This window comes from Zeus faber (assembly GCF_960531495.2).
Source record: "Zeus faber genome assembly, chromosome: 2".
Classification (NCBI taxonomy): Eukaryota; Metazoa; Chordata; class Actinopteri; order Zeiformes; family Zeidae; genus Zeus; species Zeus faber.
The window spans coordinates 41,694,555-41,713,137 of record NC_137189.1 but is presented as its reverse complement, the minus strand read 5'-3'; the positions used below and the strand labels follow the sequence as shown (position 1 = coordinate 41,713,137).

Below are 18,583 nucleotides of genomic sequence, written 5' to 3'. Positions count from 1 at the left end.
TATATATATATATATATATATATATATATATATATATATATATATATATGTGTGTGTGTATATATTTGTATATGTGTGTGTGTGTGTGTGTGTGTGTGTGTGTGTGTGTGTGTGTGTGTGTGTGTGTGTGTGTGTGTGTGTGTGTGTGTGTATATTTGTGTGTATATATATATATATATATATATATATATATATATATATATATATATATATATATATATACACACACACATGTATATAGTATATATCATATATATAGTGTGTACAGTGTATATAGTGTATATGGTGTATATATAGTGTATAAAGGGTGATGTGTGATGAGATGCTTGACGCTGAGGCGCCGTGGTATTGAACAGTGTACAACACAGACTGGTCGGAGAGCTGGTGGTAAGTCCAGACGGTGGTTAAACAGGTAGGTGGTTAAGTGAGGAGTACCTGTATTACCTTTTTATGCCTTATGCACTTTATGCCTAACACTTATTTCCCTTTTTTTTTGCCCTTGTGAGTCAGATTTGCTCTACAAATAGACTTGCCTTGCCCTGAAAAAATTCCATTAAGTAAATTGATCTCACCCTGTTGGTGGACAGATTGCGTGATACACACATGCGCACGCACACGCATACGCGCGCGCACACACACACACACACACGCATATAATTTTTTTATATATTCTGTTTTCATTTCCTGCAGTGCAAAGATCTTTTCTCTTTCAGTGTGTCTTTCCTATCTCCTCATTCAACAACACACCCCCCAGCTCCGCACGGAATAAAAGTGCCATGTTAGGGCTTTACATCCGGAATGAGCCGTCTGCGTTTTTCAATGGAAGTGATACCTACTGTGCTCTCACCAAACGATCTCTGACATCAAATTCAAAATGATGACGCTCTGGAATTTGAGTTGCTGGCTATTTATTTTTATTTTTTCAAGACCCTTTTAATGAGTGTTGCTTTAAAATGATAAGCGTTATTTTGGTGAATGGGATTATTCCGTGGAGACGGACAGGCGGACCCAGATCTTGACCCCTTTTTGGCATTGTTCTTAAAGTGTGTTTTCTCTGTAATCACATAGCGGTGGCGCTGCTCCATCGGATCCATGTTTTTCCCCGACATTTAGCCTTGTCCTCCAGTCGCTCTGTCTTGCCTTTTTCTTCCTTCGTTTCTTTTTTTTTTTTTTTTTTCCCCTCCGTTAAAGATCGTCGAGGAAATCTTGAATATGCACAAGGATGACTCTCCCTTCGCAGCATATCAAACGGTGTGTTCAGTCAGGTGCTCACCTAGCCTCGGGGCAGCGTTCTCCGACGGCTCCCCAGCCGCCCGAAGACTCTGATAAGCAAACAGCCATAAACGACCTAAAGGTCTTCATCCCAACTGGCCCTAAGGTGCCCTAAAGGGAAGCGCCAGGACGCATTTTTAAACGGCAGTACCCATATGTTAAGTTAGGGGGGGATGCAGAAATGAGTCCGCCCATATTGGACAGCTGTTTTCTTTGAGCACGGCAGCTATTAAAGACAGTTGCTTCTGATATTCCCGCAGAGAGACAGCAGGAGGTGGGATACACTCACTGGTGTTTCAGCTAATGTAATATCGCGACCGTTAGATTTAATATCCTGTATTTGCTCTGCTCCTCCTTTTGGGAGCTTTTCCTTTAAAGGAGTTTGTTAATTGCTGCTTTCCACCTGCAGGGGATCTTAAAATAATAATAATTAAAAAAAAAAAAAAGCACATAACATAGTGGAACATTGAATGGCCCTCGTCTTAACATCAGCGTTGTACCTCTCAGCCAAAATCACTTAATTTATTACAGTTATTGGTGTTGTAATTTAATAGGGGAATAGGAGCTGAGCTGGTGCACTAACCTTAGAAGGAATTATTGGGGAAACAAATACTTTGTTCTGTTTTTTTTGGCCAGTTCATGTGCGGAGTCGAGCAAGTTGTGAAGCAAAGGATGAGATTTGTGTTCCAATAACCTTGAGCTTTAGCGACAGTTTTTGAAAATGGGATGGACTCTTAAGTTTAACATTTCATGTAGTGTTTGCCGGAGATGGACGGTTTGATTCCTGCCACTGAATGTGATCTGATCCAGGTGAACATTTGGTCTTTCACCGTGTAACTTAAATGTCACGTAGCTCAACACTAACGCCGCCAATGTGACACTCTCAGAGTAGACCACAAAAAAGGTTTAGGGTCTTTATCACTAGAAAATCCTGTTCTGTTCTCATGCAATAATGTGTTTTTATTTATTATTATATTTGTTTGTTGCTGTTTTTTTAACGCCCTCTGAGAAAAGCCTTATACCGGTTAAGTGTTGGAAAATCAGCCATTGTCTTGAGAAGTGCCGGCTCGAGCTCTATGACTCTGACCTCTGACCTCTGGCCCGGACTAGTGTGCGGATTTTTTTCCTGAACCGAAAGTTGTGAACCTCAGCAAACAGTCGTCGATTAATTGATAGCATCAAAGCTAATGACGTCACCAGGAGGTGGCGGCGTGGCGCGCGGGGGCCTACGCAACGTCCCATACCTCCGAGATTTTGGGACTCGGTGCGAGGAGCGTTTCTCTACGCTTCATTTCAAAACAGGAGTTTGTGGCGAGCCTCGCTGACCTGGTTCGCCCCGTCTTTGCGCGCGTTAAATGTTTTTACCTTTTTGCCGTCCTCCACGACGGAATGAGCCAGACGGTACTTAGCAGATCGAAGCCGGTGCAGATCCAGACAACGAGACGCGAATAAAAGTATTAACCATTACAAAAATTCATATATATAAACAGACACGGAAATAATTTACACACACACACACACAAACACACACACACACACGGCGCCATTGATGCAGCGCCCAGGATCGGGGTGTTTTTATTTTAGAAGTAGGTTATTTTATTTTACTCCGTTTCCTTATATAATGAAATAAGCACCATGAGTGATGGCGACATATTCTCAGTCGCTCACTTACACGCCCCGCTCCCGTCGCTAAACCGCAATACCGTGTTTAAACGCTGCTTTTCACCACGGTAAGAAAAAAAGATTCACACCGTCATAGCCCCAGCGCCTCGCCACAAATCTATTTCGTCTCTGCCCGGACACCGATGATAAGTTGATCCTTAGAGCAAATTTCATCACAGGCAACAACCCTCGCTCCTGGCAGGGGCGCAAGAACAGCCGTTGTGAATGAGTTGCTTACCTACTCCGGTGCACGCAGTGCTGAACGCAGCTGTAAGCCTGTGAAAATGCCACTTCATTACGAGGCTACGGAGCAGTCTGCCCCCGTGCGCGGCTACTGGAAGGAAATTGGATATCAGACCCCGTTCGCGCGTTTCTCAGCATTTGTTCGCCGACTCACGTCCGGTAAAGGTGCCCGTGACTTAAATGTCGTGTATCATGATGCCACTTTGAGGGGATCATTTAAAAAAAAAAATATTTTTAATTTTTATTTTTTAAAACCCGCAAGAGCGTTCTCATGGTTTCTCCCCGAAGGTCACTATTCTTGTATAACCGCGTGTGCTGTGAGCCAGCCAGTCTAAAGGGCCGCCAGTGAAGGCTCCGGTTGACAAAATGTAATGATCCCTAAGTAAATGTAGTGTGCAAGGGGGACGTCATTGTCCAAAGCCTTCACTTAGAACAACAGTGAATAGAATAGTGAATAACAATAATAATAATAATAATAATAATAATAATTGAAAAAATTCAGAGTGAACTGCGGCGTAGATCCTTCTGGGGTGGAGAGGTCATCATGGGTGGGGTTCAAGTATAACCTGAAGTGATGGGTGTTAGCGGACAGCGACTGAGCCATCCTGACACCCGGGGTGGAGCTCGTCCGCCGTTGCCGTGCCGCGGGTGAGAACATTTGTGACTTCAGGCCCCGTGTAGGTCTTGGTGAAAAGAAACTGATTCTACTTTAAAGTGTCTTTGCAGGAGCCCGGCTCCGGTTCTGGAAAGGGTATTTTCATTGGTGTTGTCGTCTGCACCCTTCCCGACTCTCGGGTACCTCAGGCCCCATACGCTTTAAAAAAAAAAAATTGAGAAAAATGTGTGAAAGAGTGGAATGCTCACCGGGATTGCGAGTGTGTGGGCACCAGTTTCCGTTAGAAAAAAATTGGTGCTGGTCCAAGTGTCCTGGAGGATTTCCATTTCCCGGACAAATGGGAGAGTGTCCTGTCAAATATTATTGGGCATCTTTTGAGCTTAAAAACAATTTATAGGCAGTCTATGTAGAGAATGACATCATCAAGGCATTGTAGATGTATAATATATTTTTATTGAATATTAAAAATAAAATAAGTCCTGTCAGTTAACGCCATTTTAAAAATAAATAAAAATTACTAGTATTACGTTTGTGAACAATAAGTAACAAGTGCAGCCGCTTTCATTAATATTTCACTAAAATACATTTTTGATCAAATCAAAAACAATAAAGTACGACAAGTAGGTCTAATCAAATAATAAATTTTGTGGCATTGTCCGTCTTCGTTGGGACGTCCCCTCTACATATTTTACACAGTGAATATTTACCTTTGGCCTTCCGTCGGAACTTAAATATCCCCCAAAAAAAACGCCAAACTATGTATGTTTGTGCCCCAGGGCATGTCATCTTTCTGTTCCTCCCCAGAGTTCTAGACGCTGCGGCGTCTCCGCTCCATGTGTGTGTTTACAAGTGCAACCTGTCCACGAGGGAGGGGGCGGGGCTGAGTTCTATATCGACCATCGTGATTGGTCAGAGGTTTCAGGTCGGCTTCGGATCGTCCAAGCTGATTGGCTTCCCGTTGCAACTTGCCAGGTACGGAAAGGAATGGATCTGCAGACTTTTTTTTTTTTTTTTTTATCAAAATGATCCACCCAGCACTGATCCAAATTGTGCTTGGAGGGAATTATTTTCACCGGACGTTATGACCAGAGAGATTTAAATATGTCCGACTTGAACAGATTTTCCGGGTCAAAAGCCGGCAAATACCGGATAACGTTAACTGTGGCGTGGGCAAGAGAGAAAATTGGCAGACCTGCACCGTGCACTGTTTTAATTCAAGTTTCATCACCACTGGTCTTGAGTTTGACTAACCACCATAATGTCATGGACTTGACTTGGATTAAATAAGCTCTGCTCTTGGCCTCACCCCCAAAGGCTTTGCCTTAGCTTAATTGATTAGTCTTAACCACACCACTACCACTCACACTCTCACACCGTGTACAGGAATATGCATGAGTACATACAACCTACGTACTTCTATCCAGGAGTGGGACGCGAATACCAGGCTTCATGCATTACCTAAGCCCCATCTCTTCTTCTCCACCTTCCTCTTCTCTCTTTACTGGTCAATAAATTAAGAATTTAGGAGTGGACAGGTACTAATACTAATATTGCGTATTGGTCTGATACCAGGGTAAAATGATCTATCTGTATCAGAGAATATCACAAATACAAAAATCGAAGCGCCATCTTAATGTCCGGCATTAAAGAAAAACAACTTAATTTTCTGCTTTTTTTTTTTTGACACACGGAAGCATATTAGGTGTCTTAAATGGGGGAAAATAGAGGAAAATGGATGACATGTCAATAATATGCTTGTAATGGCTTATGGTGTTGTCAAAGGTATGGAAGCGGGCGAGTTCTTGTTATCTGCCATGGCTTCATTCAACCATTTATTTGTAATCAAAAATCATTGAGGGCGAGCCCTCATTTACAATGACGACGACGACGAGAGGACGTCAGAATCAGTATCAGGACACACACACACACAGACACACACACACAAAAGAACAACAATGAGAAAACAAAAAACAACAGAACACAGTTAAAAACAGTGACCTTCATGGGCTGAGCAGTTTGCAACTGTGGTCATAAATTGACCCGTAGTTGTAATTTTCAGTGTGTTTCAATGTGTTTCAACGTGCAGCACAGAAACTAAAAAGCAGTTTTTCCAAATTCAGTGGTGGCACGCAGGACTTTAAGCGTCAGCCAACCACTTTGAGAAAGGTGAATAATGACAATAAACTCCAGTTTAATAATGAAGTCTAATGTATAATTGCAAGTTTCCTTTAAGGGCTTTATAAGAAAATAAAAACCAACGCCTGTCACGTCTTACTGTTAGAAATGCCCAGCCAACCTTTTTTCAAGATGCAACGATGAGCGGAAGTAACTGTCACCGGCGATAAATCTTGGGGCAGAGTGATGAACTGAATCTAGGGGTTTAAGAGTGGAGGCTTAGGTGTGTCTATAGTTCACGTCACCTTAATCCAAAACAGACAAGACAGCCTTAATTAACACTTTTCTACTGAACGTAGGAACATAAGCTTTTTTTTTTTTTTTTTTTTCTTGGTGCAAATCTCACTTTTTTTAAGGTTCAGGAACCTGAATCTGTATTGGCAATATTAAAAAAAAAAAAAAAAAAAGGTGGTGTTAGCGCATCACTTAAAGCACTCCCTATACGTCTGATATAGCTGATATTAGAAATGTGCCTTTGGGAAACATTAAGCGCCCTTCACCTTGACCTTGACCTACGCAGTGGGCTTCTCTTGAACCAACATGTAATATACTGCTGAACGATCCTTTGTCTGCCGCGAGGGGGTTAGGAACCCCTTCATTTCAGCCCAGGCGGCTTCTTCTGCCTGGACTCTCTAGGTTTTTTGTTTTGTATTTTTTGCTGTGAAGCCTATATGTCCAAAGCCACAGACTATTTTCCCGTTTGGACTCGTGATTTTTTACTTTTATTATAAAAAAAAAAAAGTTTTTTTTTTTAAAATAAAAGTAGAACAATAAACATGTTGAGGTTTTTTTTTTCTGTTGACGTAAGAGTATTCGTTTGGATGTTGATATCTATAAGACTGGGAAGAATAGTTTCTCCCCTCGAGACGTTGCGTGAGAGCGGGCTCAACCTTTTTGGATCGTCTCTGTATTATGGCACGTAAGCCGCCTGCGCCACTCCTGTTTGACATTTCCACGCCCAAAATGTCATTCGACATTCAAACTTAAGTGCTCTTGTGGGTGGAAGCCCAATTTTGTGTCACGATGCAATTACCTGTTTGGGGCTCTGTTTGGTTCCCTGATTGCAGCTGCGAGTGTCCCGCCCCCCCCCAATCTTTACGCCATTCATATCTCAGGGAGAGAGATAATTTGTTGTCCTCAGAAAGGAAATTCATTTTCACAGTTGTTGCAGAAACATATAACTACACCGATTAACTCTCACCGACAAAAACCCAGGTCGTCAGACATTGCACAACAACCGGGGGATAACATGCAAATCAACAGAGAGGCAACACAGAAAACTGGAAACGTAATCACTGGAGGGGCTGCGTTACGGTACGCGTTGTGCCTCCGGGGATGTGCGTGCGGCCGGTTTTGACCAGTCAGTTTCTTAGCTAAGTAAGTGCTCTTTAAGAGTTTAACGCCGATAACCGTAAGCGGATCATACAAAAGACCGTTTGAAAGTGCGGCCGTTGTCCAGCGTAACGACAGGGTATTTACAGGGTCTCCTCCGCCCTCCCCTCCATTAATTATTATTATTATTATCACCCACGAGGGGCGTGAGCGGGTCGTACGGCTCTGCAGTGGCAGGGCTTTGTTTGAGCGCTGTTGAGCTCGTCCACCATAGTCACGCTCAAGACCGTATCGTCTTTAATACAGATGCATGAACCGTTGTAAGCTTTAAATGGTTCTTCCACGCCCTTCCCCCTGACCTGGGTGCAATCGCACATTTACTCCACGCAAAACTCGGTCCGGTGTCTTAATCGTCGGGTAAAATTTACTTCCTCGGACAAATCTGAACCTTCCGGGTCACGTTTCAATAACAGTCTACGGTACGAACCCAAATATGAAGTACGCCGCTTAGAGCACCACTGGCCCGTCTCGCCCGTGCCGTCGGGGAGGCGGAGTGGCCGCTCTTTGGTATGAGCATTGTGACCATTATTAATACCGGCTAACGGAAACCCTGGCGCTACGTCTCGCGGTTTCGTACCCGAACACAGAAGTTACATAGTGCAAGAACAGGCGTTCGGGGGTGGTGGCGGCAAGTCAGCGTAGCATCAAATTGATTCGGAAGCTGTTATTTTTTTGGTTTAAAAAAAAAAAAAAAAAAGGACTGTTGCTTTAAGGCGCCACCTTTTTTGATACACCGGTTTTCCTCTCATTAAACATCTTGCGTTTCTCCCTAAAGCCCTTTGTTCTTATCGCCGGCGGAATTTTCACATTTCTGTTTATACATCTTACTATCGAGTTTCGTGCGTCCTCCTTGCCCACTTTAAAGCACTCCTGAGAGGTCGTTTATTAAGTTTTGTGAATACTCGCAGGACACCCTGAGCTCCGGCCCTCCCTCGGCACACAGAGGCGCAGGAAGCGGCCTTTCCGATGGCGCTTCGCTTCACAGAAGTGATTGATTTGGGTCTTGGGCGTCCCTGTTTACAGCCGAGGGTTGTGTTTGCAGTTCACACAGCTTGCAGCTGTTCCCCACAGCGAGGCTAATACCTAAGTGGCGGGGTTATCAATGGCGCGCTCGAACGGTCGAGAATTGCCGTTTGTGACGGAGAGCGAGAGGGGGCCGCCTTTTAAGTCGAGGGTTCTTGGCCGTTAAATGCAGAGCAAGGTAAATTAATTGTCAGTGTCCATCGGGTTCTTTCAAGTTGGTGTTTTTCACCTCCAGAATAAGAACGCTTATGTGCCTCGTTCGAGGGCACTTTGTGAGGGCTTCGATGGTGTGAACTTAAATGGCAACGCTCCACCAATCCCACCCAAAAGCTATGTGGCTGTGCTTAGTCTGCTGAGGAAGAAAAATGGGGAAACCCCCACATAGCCTTAAGCTTCATAAAAATAAATCACAGTTCCCTAAATGAAGTCAAATTTAAATTCAAGACCCAACTTGAGTAATGAGGGAAATCATTTTGGATAGGAATTATATAAATAAATTGAAATGAACGTTAGATATCTGTATATACATAATAGCCCATCCCATACACACAAGTCTATCCCCCTTATCTTTATCTGTATTTCTTTCTGTTAGAAATACAGAGTGGGGGTTCTTTCTCCCCAGTTATTTTATTTTATTCTATATTATTCTATGTACTCACTGCATTACGTTTTAGGAATCAGTAAGTTTCAGTTAGTTAGTCAAGTACAAATTAGGCGGCTACTGTGTTCAGTCTAGAACATATTGTGCGTATTCACCGGGTACGTTGCGTTGACATTTCACTGCATATACAGTATGTATGGAAGTATCTACATGTATGTGATGAATAAACCTCTTGAATCTTGAAAAATAGATAAGAGATATACAAAGATATACACCTATATCTAAAATTAATTCCATGATCATTAATTCCACATTGTTTAAATATCATGACATTATTTCTTGCACATGATCAGTCTTTATTTAGCTAGATTCAGCAGGAATTTCTGCGGGGGGCGGGTGTGGTCAAATTTATTTACCCTAATTATGCCAATTAAAGCACTGTCTAATGAGCCTGTATACGCAAACGAAGGACGTGTCAACCCCACCCCGACAGGCTGTCCCGGTATCATGGTTGGCCGAGCTACGCCCGCAGCGTGGAGCTCCTCGCGGTCACTAATGCAGAGCTCTGCTGCCAGGTTGGGTTTTCTGGGCCCGGGCCAATAACGTTGCAGAACCCTTGAATGAATTGTATTGAATGAGGGAATTGTATTCTGTCCTAGTTTAGCTTAAGAGGTGAGGTCAGGCCCGCTCACCTGACACGTCTGGCAGTGTGCTTGCGCGTGTGTGTGTGTGTAAGAGGGAGATTTTCTTTTTGCCGTTGTTGACGTCGACCGTCCGCGAGGGTGAACCAGCTAACGCCGCCGAATCGGAAGAGGCACGTGGCACAACATTAGACGTTGCGGCCTGGTTTTGTTTTCTTCAATCTTCCTCACGTCGGCAGCGGAAGGCCCGTGACAGAGGTGTTCTCATCGGTGCAAAAAATAAAATAAATAAATGTTATCAAAGCTACGTTATTATCTGAATTAAATCACTTCACTTGCAGAGTTTTCTTAAAACGAGGAAAAATAAACGTCTCTCTCGGTCGAGATGATTTGGAGATGAGAAAACATCTTCGCGCCGACGCATATGTCTATCTCCGATATTCCAATATGGTTGGAGACGTTTTCTCCAAACTGGTTGATTAATCGTACACACACAGTTATGGGCCTGTCAGCCGATGTCAAAAGAAGAAAAATAAGATTTATTATTGCTTGTCAGAGTTTAATCTTTTGCGGTGAGAGTTTCGAGCCACTGCTCTTGTATGCGTTTTGGGAGTATTCCCATGCTGAAATGTAGTCTGTCTATGCGTCTTTAGTATTAAATGGATTTATATGCCAATGGGCAGGTTTTGGGTGATTTATTTTTTGATTTTATTTTTATTTTTTTAATTGGGCTTGAAACCGTCCAATCAGGCAACCGTGTGAGGTCAACCCGGCCATGCTCAATGTAATCACAACGAATGATCCCTGAACAAACACCAAATAAAACTGGCACCTGATGTAATTGTGTCTTGCCAAACAAGCCGCTCCGCTTTTCAGATGATTCGGACCGAATTTCAGGAAACCCCATAAGAATTGGTTAATTCCAGTGGGTTCTGGATGACGCATCGCCGTAGCAACGGCCCAAAATGCTCACAGGGACTGCGGATGCGTTTCCAGATACAGTGCTGAGCTGAGGGACGCGCAGCCCGCCGCTTTTTTTGTAGCCTGACCCTTTCTCTGACACCAAGTTGAAACTTTGCAGGAGAATCGGCTGTCGAAACGTAGGCTCGTGCCCTTGCGTGACAAATGACAACATACAAAATTATTTGAGCATTAATTTGGTTCCGTCATATAATTACAAGCAATTTTCACGCCACATCAGAAGCTCGTACGGCGTGTTGTCTTTGACTGGTCTTTCTCACTTTGCACCTTGCCGTTGGAATGAAGTTGGTGTCACGCGCTCCGCTCGTCGGGTCTTCAAGTTTTCAATGTCTGACGTTTTTTATCGTGTTTGCGTCCGTGCTGTCTGAAAATGTATGGCTGAACACGCGACGGCGATTGTATTGCTTGTGATTTCGTAGATGTCATCTCTGCTCCCGGTCCCTTTTGCCAAAGAGATCTCGAACTCGATCGGACGACGAATTAGAATAAATACGAGAAACGGAATAACCGAATAAATAGAGCTTTGTGTAGATATGGCGAGTTTACGAGTGCAAGATGAACGAATAAACAAATGCAGTGGGGGAAATAATTATTTGATCCCTCAGTGATTTTGTAAGTTTGCCCACGGGCAAAGAAATGAACGTCTATAATTTTAGTGGTCATTTTTGTTAGGTTTATTGTAACAGTGAGAGACAGAATATCAAAAAGAAAATCCAGAAAATCTTCACCGCATCGAGGTAAAGATGGATGGGGGCCATGTAGCGTGAAATCCTGGGTGACAACCTCCTTCTCTCAGCCAGGACATTAAAAATGGGCGGTGGATGGGTCTTCCAGCACGACAATGACCCAAAACATACAGCCAAGGCAACAAAGGAGTGGCTCAAGAAGAAGCACATTAAGGTCATGGAGTGGCCTGGCCAGTCTCTGGACCATAATCCTATAGAAAATCTGTGGCGGGAGCTGAAGCTTGGAGTTGCCAAGCAACAGCCTCGAAACCTTAAAGATTTGGAGAGGATCTGCAAAGAGGAGCGGTCCATCTTTCCTCCTGAGATGTGTGCAAACCTGGTTATCAACTACAAGAAACGTCTGACCTCTGTACTTGCCAACAAGGGTTTCTCCACCAAGTACTAAGTCATGTTTTGGTAGGGAATCAAATACCTATTTCACTCAATGGAAGGCAAAATAATTTATATCTTGTATTTAATGTGATTTTCTGGATTTTCTTTTTGATATTCTGTCTCTCACTGTTATAATAAACCTAACAAAAACTACCATTAAAATTATAGACCGTTCATTTCTTTGTCAGTGGGCAAACTTAAAAAATCAGTGAGGGATCAAAGAATTATTTCCCCCACTGTAGATAGAACCGCAGACAAAATACATTTAAAAACCATAAAAAAAAAAATAAAAACAGGTTTGAATCTCAGTTAAATACTCCCCATTGGTCACGCTACGTCCAGCCCTCCTGGCGGCCTCAACCTGCAGCGACCCTGGTCGGTCTCCAAACCAACCGCCGTCGTTCGAATATGACGCCGCAGCTTTTGACGGGTTTCTCGAACCTCCCCCCCCCCCCCCCGCCCCCCCTCCAGGAGCCATCCTGGGCCGCTCGGAGACGCAGGAGTGCGCCTACTACAACTCCAGCTGGGAGAAGGAGCGCACCAACCGCAGCGGCATCGAGCCGTGCTACGGCGAGAAGGACAAGCGGCTGCACTGCTTCGCCACCTGGAAGAACGTGTCCGGCGCGGTGGAGGTGGTGAAGCAGGGCTGCTGGCTGGACGACGTCAACTGCTACGACAGGTAGAATGCCGGGGGGGGAGGGGTGTTCGCTTTGGAAAATTTGAATGGGATTGTCTGTCTGACATTGCGGCGGTCGCTCACGATTCTGTGTTGGTATGTTGTTATTCTGCGCGTAATGAGAGCCGCCCGCGAAAAATGCGGCGAATAACCTCCCAAGTAAAGGATCGATATTACAAGTTTGAAATCGATTCATAAATTGAGACAAGCAGAATTGAAGAGTTCATTATTTTTCACCAAGCCCTAACAAATAAGTAATTCAAAACATTAGAAATGTAAATAATTTTCAAATGCAAAGAGCAATTCATTTATTTAATTTAATAATAATTATTAAAAGTCAAATAACCCTACAATGATTCATGTTAAAATAATGATCCTTTTAAATCAAAATATGTATTTTTCACCTCGCAAATATTATTGTTATTAGTCCCAGTGTTGTGATGTGGGGATCACAACACTGGGATATATTGAATTTCAATATTTCCATTTCACATATCAATTTCTTCAACATTTTACATACGTTTCATAAAATGTCTCCATTCTGCACGAGTGTCCATGAGCGCACTAGTAAAAATATAGGATAATACTTTTGGTATATTTTTGCTTCTAAAGATTTCCACTTCTGAGGTGCCCGACCCCAGCCCCGGCCGCGTAGGAACCTGCATCTCTAATGCCTCTGGGGTAGCGCGGCAGCAGTGGCGGTTCTCCTTCCCGGCCGACAGAGCCATAGCGGACTCCCCGCTCGGCCTGATAGCGCTGTTATTTCTGCTGCTCTCTGACTCCCTTGCTATTTCACACAGCTCCGGGAGACGGAACTTGCCAAAAAAAAGAAAAATGTCCTCACCAGCGTGCAGGGTGCAGGAGCAGGGCAGCTGGGACTTCGACTGGCTTTTATCTCTAAATAGTGTGTGTGTGTGTGTGTGTGTGTGTGTGTGTGTGTGTGTGTGTGTGTGTGTGTGTGTGTGTGTGTGTGTGTGTGTGTGTGTGTGTGTGTGTGTGTGTGTGTGTGTGTGTGTGTGTGTGTGTGTGTCCCTGTCTGTCTGGCCTTCTGTGCTGGTGCGTATGAGGCCCTATCCACGCGGATTTTTGAAAGCGTAGTATTTTCTCTGCCTTTTGGCCTCCCGTCCACGCGAATACAGCGTATTGGCTCGACTGGAAACAAAGCTTTTTGGAAAAGGCATTCCAGGGTGGAGATTTTTCAAAACTCTGTTTTCTGCGTATTCGTGTGGAGGAAGTGAAATGGAGCTTCTTGAAAACGCAGATGTCAGGGCCTCAACTTGTGTCTCCGTTCAAAGTCTCTCCAACTTTAGGAATGGCGTCCGTACAATATTGTGTCTGAATGTTATGAAGAAGCTCAATACCCTGAGTACTCGTCATTCAAGTTTTATAACATATTGTCGCCCCCTAGCTGCTTGGCGCCGCCCTCTGTGGTTACCTGTGCGAACGCTCCGTGTAGATTACGCTTATTTAAATTTTTATTTTTTTTTTCTTCATTTTTCAACACCGTTTTCCGTCAAAAACTCATCGGCAGTGATCTCCTACGGCCGTGATGCAAAAATTCCCCGAAATATCAACCTTGGGACATTTTATCCGCTGATCCAGAGTGGCCGCCGGAGATTCCACGCGCCAACATTATCAACAAAGAAAATAGCATCAATGGAGTCGCTCTTCCACGGCAGCGCCACTGGAGGAAGCACCGCGGTAAGCGAGGCGGCAGAATTCGGCCCAGAATGAGGACGCAACCTTACCATCCACCTTTGCCCGGCATCCTTTTTGTCCGGTCCCTGGAAAATAAGATGGATGACCTGCGGATGAGGGTTACATTACATCAGGACACAAGAAACTGTTGCGTCCTCTGCCTGACGGAGACATGGCTGAACCCGCTGGTGCGGGCCCAGAATACGATGAGTCCTTCTCCGTGTTTTCCGCGCAGACAGGTCTGGGCAGTCGGGGGAAATCCAAGGGTGGAGGGGTCCTGCCTCATGGTAAACAGCCGCTGGTGTAACCCCAACAACATCAAGACTCTCTCCCGCTCCTGCTCGCCGAAACTGAAACAGCTGGCCATCTCATGCCGTCCCTTCTGCCTCCCCCGGGAATTCAGCGCGGTCACCATCACAGCCGTTTATATTCCACCGCAAGAGGACACCCACACAGCACTGTCGGACCTGTATGATGTCTTGTGCGGATTTCAAAACAAACATCCCGACGCGGCTGTGGTGGTGGCTGGGGACTTTAACGTGGGCAAACCTTAAAAAAAAGTTCTGCCTAATTTCCATCAACACATCACGTGTGCCACCAGGGGAGAAAGAAATTTGGATCACTGCTACACGCCGTACAAGAACAGCTACAAGTCCGTCTCGCTCCCTGCTTTTGGGAAATCGGACGGCGCCGCCATCTCGTTGCTTCCTGTTTACAAGCTGTGCATCGTACATGGAACGGTAATGACGAGGGACATACAGAGGTGGTCGGACCAATCAGAGGCCGTGCTACAGGACGCTATGAGTGACGTAGACTGGGACGACAGCAAAAATACAGATGTTGCTATGAGTTTCATAGCCACGAAAGTGGACAGCATCGTTTGCACAGAGAAAGATTGGCTATTTCCTAACCAGACACCGGGGGTAGATAAATCCATCCGCCGCGCTCTGAGTGCTCACATGGCTGCTTACGGCGACAGTCTTGTATTCGGCAACATGGACAATTACAAAGTGGTGTCCTATAAACTGTGGAGGGCGATGAAGGACGCTCAATGGACATACAGGGACACAGTTGAGCTACAGATGGACGCTACGGACTATTACTAAATACAAGAGCAGCCCCCAGCCATGACTGTGGACGCCACCCTGGACAACAAACTGGACTTCTTTTATGCGCGGTTTGAGGCTGGCAACAACACCACTAGCTCACCGGCTAATTTGAGTTACACCGCTGGGGACGAGCACGCACTCTGTGTCTGAGCATGATGTCAGGAGGGCTCTGATGCATGTGAGCACCGGAAAAGCGGCGGGCCCAGATGGCATATCTGGGCGAGTACTGAAGACCTGTGCTAACCAGCTAGCCCCTGTGCTCACTACGATATTCAACGCCTTCCTGGCCGAGTCGCGGGCCCCGTTTTGCTTCAAGAGGTCCACCATCATCCCTATGCCGAAGAGCGCCTCTCCAGCCTGCTTGAATGACAACCGTCCGGCGGCCCTCACCTCGGTTGTCATGAAGTTCTTCGAGATGCTGATTAGGGATTACATCTGCTCCTCCCTCCCCAGCACCATTGACCCGCTGCAGTTCACATACCGACAGATCCATGTACGACGCAGTCTCCCAGGTACCGCACACCACACTCGCACACCTGGATGGCCAGAAGGGGGCCTATGTGAGATTGCTGTTCATCGATGATAGTTCAGCTTTCCATACCATAGTCCCCACCCGACTGGCTGTCAAGCTGAAGAAGCTAGGACTGAACACTCCGCTGTGTGCCTGGATCCTGGACTTCCTCACAGCCCAGCGCCAGGTGGTTAGGGTGGGGGAGGCACACGTTCAGCACCCTCACTCTCAACACAGGATCACCCCAGGGCAACGTCATCAGCCCCCTACTGTACTCCCTGTACACACATGACTGTGTGGCCAGGTCCAGCTTCAACACCATCATCAAGTTTGCTGACGACACCGTCGTGGTGGGCCCTATCACCGACGGCGATGAAAAGGCCTACCGTGAGGAGTTGGCATCTCTGTCACTCTGGTGACAGGACAACAGCCTCCTCCTGAACGTCAGCAAAACTAAGGAGCTGATTGTGGACTTAAGGAGAGGATTACAACTGAGGACGCCTGCGCCGTTGAGGATTAATGGGACTTCTGTCGACAGGGTGAGCAGCTTCAAGTACTTCGGAATCCACATCACAGAGGACTTAACATGGACAATCCATACGAACACCCTCGTGAGAAAGGCGAGGCAGCGTCTTTAACACCTCAGGCAAGAAATTCAGGGTCTCGGTGAGGATCCTCAAGTCCTTCTCCTCTGGAGCGGTGGAGAGCATCCTGACAGGCAACATCACTGCCTGGTTTGGGAACTGTATTGTTCAGGACAGGTGGGCCCCGCAGAGGGTGGTGTGTTCAGCCCAACATACCACTGGAACTACCCTGCCCTCCGTTGTACACCAGGAGGTGTAGTAGCAGAGCCCGCAGGGGTCCCTGATATGTGAATAAATCCATTGATAAAAAATGAACACCCAAAACCAGGGAGCTCACTTTCATGCTATGACCATATTACGGTATTATTGAAAGTAATGGTATCAGTACATGGTATGGGTGGTATGTGTGCGTGCGGGAGAACAAATTGGTGCCGGCCCAGGTGTCCTGGGAGAATTCAACGTCCCGTACAAATGGGAGCGATACCGGTCAAATATTATCTGTGTTTATTGAGCTCAAAAACAATTACTAGGCAGGTTATAAAGAATGAAATCATAAAGGCTGATGATGTCAATTTATAATATTTTTTATTGACTAATCAAAATAAAATAAGTCCCGTCAGTTAACACCATAAAAAAAAAATATATATATATGTATATATGTGTGTGTTTGTTTGTGTGTGTGTGTGTGTGTGTGTGTGTGTATGTATTATGACTTGAAATCAAATAATTTCTGTTCGTGAACAATAAGTGCAGCCGCTTTAATTAACATTTCAATAAATAAAATTTTGATAAAATCAAAAACAAATTAAATATGGCAAGTAGTTCTAAATCAATAATAAATTACGGTGCCGTCCTTCTTCGGGACGTCCCGTCGGCATATTTTACAACACAATGGATATTTACGTGGCTTATCTGCTTTGGATCGGAACTTAAGTGTCCAAAAGAACACCAAACTATGGATGGATGCGGTCCAGTTGTCAACATGACATCATCATCTTTCTGCTTCTCCTCCAAGATTTGAGCAATTATTTTCACCGGACATTAGGACTGGAGGGATTTTTACGTATGTCAGACTTCAACTGTTTTTCACAGTCAAAAACCAACGTGTGTGTGTGTGTGTGTGTGTGTGTGTGTGTGTGTGTGTGTGTGTGTGTGTGTGTGTGTGTGTGTGTGTGTGTGTGTGTGTGTGTGTGTGTGTGTGTGTGTGTGTGTGTGTGTGTGTGTGTGTGTGATGTTCCACAGCAGTGAGTGTGTGGAGAAGAAGGAGAGCCCCGACGTGTTCTTCTGCTGCTGTGAGGGCAGCATGTGCAACGAGAGGTTCCTGTACGCGCCCGACGCCCAGCAGCCGCAGAGCGAGTCTCACCGCCAGTCCACGGCCTACAGTACGTTCACCGCCTGGATCCAGACCCGCTCCCCCAAACGCATCCAACAGGAAAAGAAAGCTTTCGTCGTCGGCCTGGTGGAAACCTATTTTTGGTCTCCAAAGACCAAAAAACGGGTTGACTAACAGGGCTTCTGTGTCTTGTCATGTACTGTATTGCGGTGTTTTTTGTTTTTTTTTGTTGTTTTTTTTTCTTCAACTGCAGAGCTTTTTCAAAAAATCCACACAATAGATAATGGAAATGATTGTGCCGCAAGATCCAAATTGCAAGGCTGCATTAAGCCATCAAATTCATGGGTTCCAGCCAGAGCTGCAGCTCAAGTTCATGAGATGAAAGGTTTGGATCTTTTTTTTATAGATTCGGTTCTTGACGGCGACTCAGTAAAAAGAGTCGTTCCAGTTTCCCTCCGGTGAACGATGAATCATCGTTATTAATTATTTCCGGTTTGAGTCGAAGACTCGCTCCCCCGCCCCACTCTTTAGTCGGAGTGGCTCCCGAGTCATTTCCAAGATTTGTTTGTTACGAACGAATCGTTTTGTGAGTCTTGCACCGCTGTGAGCGCCGTAATAATAAGCACAGTTTAGTGTGCCGTGGCAGAAAACAAATTCTTACATGTCAAAACTTGCGATGCCATTTAAAAAGTTTTTCGGTAAAATTGCGGGAATTGGAAGAAACAATGTCATGTGGTCACTTCATGATGATCCATTCTTTTTCTTTACATTTTACATTTTACCTGATCACCTTCTGATGATACACATTATTATTATTATTGTTGTTGTTATAATATTATTATTATTATTATTATTTTAAACCGGTGCTGTCAGCATGCTGGGCATACAACACAGAGTATAAGTGTGCCATTGCATTAAGGACAGAGTTAGTCTGCAAGTGGAGTTCGA

At 45.0% G+C, this 18,583-nt stretch overlaps 1 protein-coding gene across 2 annotated transcripts in view; it reads left to right on the top strand.

Annotated features, from left to right (window-relative positions):
- Window positions 1-18,583, top strand: part of acvr2ab (activin A receptor type 2Ab) — a 55,114-nt gene that overhangs the window by 13,499 nt on the left and 23,032 nt on the right. For both annotated transcript variants that reach the window (XM_080024642.1, XM_080024643.1), the window contains exons 2-3: window positions 12,196-12,403; window positions 17,545-17,684. In XM_080024642.1, the coding sequence (XP_079880768.1) occupies window positions 12,196-12,403; window positions 17,545-17,684 (348 nt within the window). The remainder of the gene's footprint in view (window positions 1-12,195; window positions 12,404-17,544; window positions 17,685-18,583) is intronic.